At 40.4% G+C, this 8,224-nt stretch overlaps 1 protein-coding gene across 4 annotated transcripts in view; it reads right to left on the minus strand.

Annotated features, from left to right (window-relative positions):
- Positions 1 to 3,675: 3,675 nt before the first annotated feature.
- EFCAB11 (EF-hand calcium binding domain 11) overlaps positions 3,676 to 8,224 on the minus strand; it is a 65,343-nt gene continuing 60,794 nt past the window's right edge. For all 4 annotated transcript variants that reach the window (XM_042468918.1, XM_042468738.1, XM_042468827.1 and 1 more), the window contains exon 6: positions 3,676 to 5,357. In XM_042468918.1, coding sequence (XP_042324852.1) covers positions 5,258 to 5,357 — 100 coding nt within the window. In that variant the 3' untranslated portion in view covers positions 3,676 to 5,257. The remainder of the gene's footprint in view (positions 5,358 to 8,224) is intronic.

Genomic DNA, 8,224 nt, shown 5'->3' on the forward strand with positions numbered 1-8,224 from the left:
TCTTCACTGAATATCTTCCTTCGGTGTCAAACTTCACATCCCATTTAACAGTAAAGAGCTGTGAAGCTTCGGTTGAAGTGTCTGTCAAGCCAACAATACTACTTAGAATACAACTTCAGTAAACAATGACAGTCTTCTGCCAAAATCTCTCAACCAGAAGCTGATTCATTCTCTCCAGTGGCAGGCGTGTTCTCTGGTATGTCCTGAGGGGAGTGTGTGTGATTTCTCTACGTATTTCCTATGGCCAAACATGTGATAGACATGTACCACTAAGGCTTACGGTAGTTTTCTAGAAGGTGTCCAAGCATGTCCTGGAGTACTCTTTGAATTCTACTACTGGATTAGTTGGTGATACTTGTTTCTGGTCCATAACATAACATAAGCAAAAATTACAATTTGGTTTGGACAATTATAGCTATCAGAAGTATTGCTTTCCCAAATGACATTTTAAGACTGTTGGAACAGAATCATATTGGAAACTGACTAGAGCACTAGTGAATATCAATGTTCAGCGACAGGCCAGCACTATAAATACTCAAAGGATCTAGAGCAATTTGGTCCCTGAAATGTACCAGATCCCTTAATTTCTGTAAAGTCGAAAATGGTTTCACAAATGTTGTAGAATTGCAAATCCCAGCATTCTTCCCCATTGGTGAGGCGAGTGGGTACTGTTGGGTTTCAGATCAACAACATCTGACCTTATCCCCTGACTTCAAATAAAGCCCTAACACAAAATCCATATTCCTTGTGCTCTGGCAGAAATGTATTAGAGCAGAGAGTCCATGAACATTAGGATAAATGTTCATCGTCCTGAACTAAATTGTCTCATCATACAGTTGATGGACTTTCCATATTTAGAAGTCTTTAAACAGAGGATGGTTGGGCATCTTTCAGGGGTGGTTTAGTTGTGTATTCCTGCATGGCAGGGCAGGGGCTGGATTAGATGGCCCTTATAACCCTTCCAAACCTATAAGTCTATGAAATAGTCCAGCCAATGAAGGAAGTACTGTACACTCAAGAGGAAGCACTTTCTCAACTTTATTTACCAGCTACTTCTGAGTTCAGCAGGATTTGTACAGACAGAAGAGAAAGGGAAATAAAAAAACTTGAGAGAGAACCTCTCTATACTTACTTCACTGAATTTTTACTTAACCAAGAATGAATATTGGTAGTGGTTGAGAAGAAAATATATTTCAAGAGTGTTCTTTTGAAGAGCACATTTTAAATTGTAAAAAAAACCAAACTCTTACTCAAATGGTCACTTGTGTTACTATTGTATTCATTTGGTAATCACTTTCAATGACTTATAACTTTATATATCCTTTCCTACTCAGACTGTTGGGGGTCAGGATGGTATAGCTACTGGTATGTTGGACTACGAGACTGGAGATTAGAGTTTGAATCCCCGCTCAGCCATGAAAACCCACTGGGTGACCTTGTCCAGTAACACTCTCTCAGCCTTGGAAGAAGCCAAAGCCCTCTGAACAAATCTTGCCAAGAAAATCCTGTGGTAGGTTTACCTTAAGGCCACCACAAGTTGAAAATGACTAGAAGACACACAACACCACTTACAGTGTTCCCAACATTTTCCAACTTAAATACTAATTTCCAGACCCACCTTTATCTGTCTTCTTCACTGGATACCTTTTTGCTCACATTTATAACTCACTGCAAATTGACGATTACTTCATCATCTTATAAAATATCCCTCTTTATAAACATCAGGTGTCCAAGGGAACATTCTTCTAGATCCATTTTGAGGACTCTGCTGAAATCTCTTGACCTAGATATTTTTCTCATTTTTGTGGATATAAGTGAGTGTTCATGTTGTTTCATTAATACTTTATAAATTTCCTAATGAACCTTTAGTTTGTTAAACTGGCATTAATATCTCACATTTAGAACAATAAGGTGATTCATATTCGTACATCCATACTGAGATATATATCAAGTGAATTTATTATATCATTTTGTTGCATATTCCCCATGTTCTGCTGATACCTATCCTCATATCTCATACCCATAAAAGATATGTCGTATTGCAGTCACTAGTGTGAAAGAAACTAGGCCACAGGTTTAACTGCTTGAAACTCTATTCACTCCCCCAAATATTCCTGGATGTCTCCATCCATTTCAGTGCCACAAGAAGAACTATTATGGATTGGATCTTTACTCTGTAAAGATCACCACCACCCCATTGATTAATAGTATCCCATACAATATCCAAAGATCTTGGGGCAACATATAATAAAATCAATTTAAATAAGGTAAAACAATTTAAAACAGTAAGAATAATTTAAACAGACTAAAATTAAACAAGTTAAGAAAATTAACAAGTTAAAATAAGATAGTTTAAAAGTGGTAGAATAGTCCACCACAATTTAAAACCATGCATATTTGCAGATTTGGCTACAGAGGCTTTCATAAGGAATCATCTTTATTCCACATGGCATTGGAAGGATACAAGTGTTGACAACAATCAAGCCTGTAAGAGGAGGTTATTTCACCATCGTGGCACCACTGTAGAGAAGTCCTCTTAAACATCCTTTCATTGCCCCTATCTATGGGACGCAGAAGACAGTATCTTCTGTAGACCTCAGTCCCTGGGCGGACAGATAGATAAGCAGGCAGGCAGGCCAGACTGACAGACAGACAAACAGTGTGAACTGTTCCTTAAAGTATCATGATCCCAAGCTGTTTTAGAGGTTACATTTTATCACCAGAACCTTGCCTTCAGACTGGAAGTGTAAAGCTAGCCAGTTCAATTCCATTAAAACTGGTGTTACATGGTTTCCATGTGGTATTTTGGTCAGCAGTCTAGCTGTTGCATTTTGCACTACTTATATCTTCTCAGCCATCTTCAAGAACAGTGCCATTTAGAATACATTACAATAGTCTAACTGCGAGGCTACTAATGCTTGGACTTCTATGGCTAAGTTAACCCTGTCTAGGAAAGGCAATACTTGGAAAACTAAACAAAACTGGCTCTAGACTCTGATAAATAACAAACAAATTTAGAATTCAGAGACATGGTTGTGTTAGTTTGGAATATCAATATGCAAAGGGATCTTCCAGCACCTTTGAGACTAACCATAAAATAAGTTGTAGCATGAGCTTTCATAGACTTGGTCTACCTCCTCAGATGCATGGAGTGAACAGTTCATGCCTCTGAGGAAGAAGACCAAGTCTATGAAAACTCATGCCACAACTTTTTTTGCACAGTTAGTCACAAAGGTGCTCAAGATCCCTTTGCAAACAAATTCAGGACCTTTATCCCCCTCCCCCGTGTTTTATTTTTTTTACTAGTTAGAGCAATCAAGGCTATTTCAGTACAGTTCCCTGGCCTGAAACCTGGCTGAAATAGGTCTAACCCACTGTTTTCCTTTGAGTACAGTGAGCAAAAGAGTACTGTAATTTTAATTGTTATTGACTTGCAAAAGTGAGTTGGCAGTAAATAACTGACAGGCTGAAAGAAGGTGAAATTAAAGGTCATACTGTATGACTGAATCCTGTTTAAAATTAGTTTGATTCTAACTTTCACCTTGTTCATATCCTCATAAGGCAAATGTTATCTTGAATTCATATGGTAAAGGGATCTGGAGAGGCTATTTAGATAACAAGACTCTAACGAAGTTGAAGAAATCACAAAATGCCAGGAATAAGATAGAGTTAAGCAACAGTTTATTTTAGTAATTTGTTTAAGCCACCCTTCATCCTTGCAATACCATATACAAATTGTACAGAGACAATTAAAAAAATACATAACCCAATAAAGAAGGAAAGAAGACAGCAAATACAATACAGAGAGCAGCAAAGGGTTATGGGCAAGGAAGTAGCAGAGACAGAGCTAATAATCAAGATCAAGCTGAAGACTCCTTTAGATCTCAAACTGAGATTTTCTTGTTGCTAAAACAAAATTTGAGCCTGCTTGTAAAAGTCCTGAACCAGAGCTCCACACAGAGCTGTTCACAGTCCTGTCAGACTTTGAACCCACTGGAGCCTGCTGAACTTTATTTTGCCTTACTATCCCACTGAGCTTTGATAAGGAATGGTGGAAGTTGCAGTCCAACAGTATGCTGAGGACTTCTCTTTCTCCACACTGGTATTACTGGATACTGAACTCTTCCTTACATTGCCTTGCCATCCCAAAATTCAAACTCTTGCTTAGGCCCCCTTGCCCTCCTTTGGCTGGAATTCCATCACGATGAAGCCACCAATGAGGAGGGAACACAGCCTAGGATTCCCTGATTTCTGTAGAGTGTATTCCCTTGTAAGTAGGGTTGCCATAATTCTCTCCTATAAACCGGGTCAAAATGTAAGACAAAATTTAGACCAAAATATAGGAAAATTGTAGGATAAAATTTAGCCCAAAAAGTAGGACATTTAAGAAAAAGGGAGGACCTTACATGTCCTACATTTTGGGCTAAATTTTATCCTACAATTGTCCTATATTTTGTCCTACATTTTGTCCCAATTTATAGTAGAGAAATATGGCAACTCTACTTGTAAGTGTACATAGGTATGCAGCTTAAAACACTCCTTGATATTAAAGATGGCACACAAATATATTTCCTAAATAATGCTACTAACATGGACTTATACAATCAGCCCTTCACATTCACAGACATGACATTCACGAATTTGGTTATTCGCGATCGGAGGAGCCAGAGGAGCCCATGTGCAAGCTGTTCCCAAGCTGTCCCAGACATTGGAAGAGGTGGGAAGGGCTTGCGCGCAAGCTTCATTGGTCCCTTCTCTCATGTTTGGGACAGCTAGCGAATGTGGCGAGCTGACTGTATTTCATTCTTCCAGTAAGATGCTGTGAAAATTGTTTATAAAGCATAGTATAATTAACTAAAATGAATGAAATGCTAACAGAATATTGAAAAGACCCCATTCTCCAGTTGCATGTGCTCAAATTCTTTAAGAATATGATTACTGGAACTTTTAAAAAACTTTCCTTTTTCCACTTTCATACAGGATGAGCAAGGTGTATCATTTTGTTAAAATTGGTTCACATGAACAACATTGTCAGGAAAAGGAAAACAAGGAAGACAAATTAGAAAACCAGAATAGAGTGGTAAAACAGAATCTACATTAAAACACACAGTACATTCCATGGAAAATTTCAATAGATGGCATTTGTAGAGCATCATGTGTAATTGAATTTATTTTTAAAAATTTCTGAAGGAATATGCTCTATATGTTTAGGAAAACAGGGAAATAATATTTGGCCATTTTCATGAGGAAATATACCTTAAGTGAAAGGCAATTCTGAGAAATTTTCCTGTCCATAGTTCATTGCGGATTCAAACTCTTTGAAGCTGATATGGCCATCAGAATCCTGATCAACTTCCCTGCAAAAGAAAAACATTGCCAACATTTGTAATTACCATTCAATTAAGAAAATGTATATATGGCTTACATCATACACTCTTATTTCAGCATACTGACTGTATTGGTGAAAAATAATATCAAGTTGACATCTAAAACAGAGCTGAGCAATTGTGGGAGGCTGAGGGGTCCCATTAGGCCACTGCAAGAGACCTTGGAGGGTTGCATCCCCTGCATTATTTTGCATCCAAATACCCTACTATATTCCCCCCTCCTCAGGATATTTAAGGCACAGAAGAGGTGTTTTTAGCAACAGAAAATTTATCTTTAGGTTTCTACCTTTAAAAACTACAGGTTTCTATCTTCAGAAACCACAAGCCTCAATTCCTATTTTGGAAAAAGGCCTCTCCTGGGCCTAAATTGGCCCAGGCTGACCAAAAAAGTGGTGAAAATGTTCCTATGCCCCCAGAGGACTTTTGAGGGCAAAAATGGTTTGAGCCCTGAGGGCCACATGAAGCCTGCTGTCCACCTCATCTAAAGCAATTGCCTATGATGGCCATTTTGTAAAAACCAAACATAAATTAAGAACATAAGGAGAACCACATTAGTTTAGTGACCAATCAGTTGCCCTTGTGAAGCCACTTGGATCTCATTCTGGGAGAAACATGGGATATGCATTCAATGACTAAATAAAGCAACAAAGCCTGCCAAAAATGACTGCAACTGCATCCCCTGTTTTAGACTTCTCAGAGACGTAACTCATAACCATAGGTAACATTTAGTGCTGTTCTTCAAATGTACACCAGAAGGTCTTCCAAGCCCGTGAAGCAGAATCGGTGCATGCAAATTGTTGGGGAATCCATTCCGCCAGTGGACAGTGCCAATTGGCTACAACTCAATGCATCTAGTATGATTCAGAGTGCACTACAGGGGCGGGTTACAGACCGCCGAAAAGCAGTGGCCTGCACCCGCCCCTTTCCCAGCCAGATCGGGGCCTCAGTAGCCAGAGCGGCAGCCGCTGAGGCCCCGATCCGCCGCTTTCCAGGCTGCAGGGAAGTGACAAAAGGCCCCTTCCCCGCAGCCTGGAAAGGGGTGTCCTTGGGGCTTCAAGCCCCAAGGACACCCCGTGGCAGCGGGGAGGAGGAGAAAGGGGCCGCTTGGACCCTTTCTCTTCTGCGTCGCTGGGCGCAGCCGTCTGAAGGCTGCGCCCAGCAACGCAAATGGCAAAAGGAGCTCCGTTTCGGAGCTCCTTTTGAGGATGGGGAAGAGGTGCACTATGCACCCTGGTGCGGCATGACGATGTCACATCTGCGCCGCCCCGTATAGAGATGGTGCGGTCGTGAAGTCGTAATGGCGGCGGCCTTGTGGAACGGCACCGCCATTTTGTGCGTGCTCCGCGCGTGCTAGGATTGGGGGCATCTGGAAAGGACGCCCCTTTCTAACCCTAGCACGCATGGAGCGCGCACTTTAAGGCCCGTTTGTAACGGGCCATGGTGTCCATTTTCAACCAGTACTGTAATGAAGGTGTGATCTGGGGCCCCATAGGTCACAGAGTCCAATCCCCAGCTCAGTGCATGAAATCCAGCTACAGCATCCCCAGCAGGCAGCTGTCTAGTCTTCTTTGGAGACATGCAGAGAAAGAGACCCCATCATCCTTCTAAGTAATCAGTTCCATTGTCAAATAGCTATTACTGTCAAGAAGTTTCTTCTGATGTTCAATCAAAATCTATCCTCCTATAACTTAAAAACATCAAGCCTAGTCCTCCCTTCTGGAGCAGCAGAGAACAAACCTGCACGCTCTTCTCTGTGGCAGCCTTTAGATATTTAAACAGGGCAATCATGTCACCACAGTTTTCTCTCTACCAGGCTGCTTCTCAGCACAGTATGAAAGAAATCTGCATCTTTACATATCACTCATAGTATATTGCTGCTTTTGTACAAGCCTTTTAACTATTCTTGACAAACTAGTGGACATCTTAAAATAAGGAGTATCTCAGAAGCCTACAAAAGTAGCCTTGATCAATCATGTTCAATTCTCACATGTTAGCAGCCTGATGCCTTAAAACACACAGGAATATGGCTTGGCATAGATGAAAGTGGAGATGGTGCACTGAAATAGCGTAAGACTATGATGTTGCACCACTGTGAATAAAGTTCCATACCTACCGCCTATTAAACTGTTTAATTGCTGCAGAGCTGTGGGGCAAAGAAAGCTGAAGTAGGTCAGCAGAAGTGCAGGATGACAGGTGAGCCATTCCAATGCCTTGCCTCATTTGGCACATTGATATTATATGAACAGAAAAGGAATGTTACTGTCAACAGATACTTTAAATATATTCCTTAGGGTGCTACTACAGGGAAGGTTATCATTAGGATTAGCAAACTGGTCTTGGGCACAAAATGGAAATAGAAAACCAACATCTAATTCCCTCATTGGTCCATTGATCAGAATTGGCTGCACAGGAAATAATGCTTTGCAACATCCCCAGAGGGTGACCTACTGTTTCAATTGATGTTATGGAGAATTTTCTTTAAAATACTCTCTTAAGTTAAATTCCCCAGAATAACACTAAACAGAGTATTTTTTTTCTTTACCTGAGTAAAACTATTCTAATGAAAAGTCCAGACATTGTCTCTAAGAAACAACACAGCATCATTTCCGTGCAATAAGAATGAAAGCAAATGGGCTTTCAGAACTGATCATCTTGGGATAATTCTCATAAGACTGATAAAAGCTTTATCACTCCTACTGAAAGCTTTTGACATCCCCCCCCCCCAAAAAAAGTATGCTAACATAGTTTTCACATGCCCACTTAACACAGGTTTAATCTGCACTGCAGAAATAATGCAGTTTGACACTGCTTTAACTGTCATGGCTCCAGTCTATGGA

Source organism: Sceloporus undulatus, chromosome 1 (assembly GCF_019175285.1).
Source record: "Sceloporus undulatus isolate JIND9_A2432 ecotype Alabama chromosome 1, SceUnd_v1.1, whole genome shotgun sequence".
NCBI classification, from domain to species: Eukaryota; Metazoa; Chordata; class Lepidosauria; order Squamata; family Phrynosomatidae; genus Sceloporus; species Sceloporus undulatus.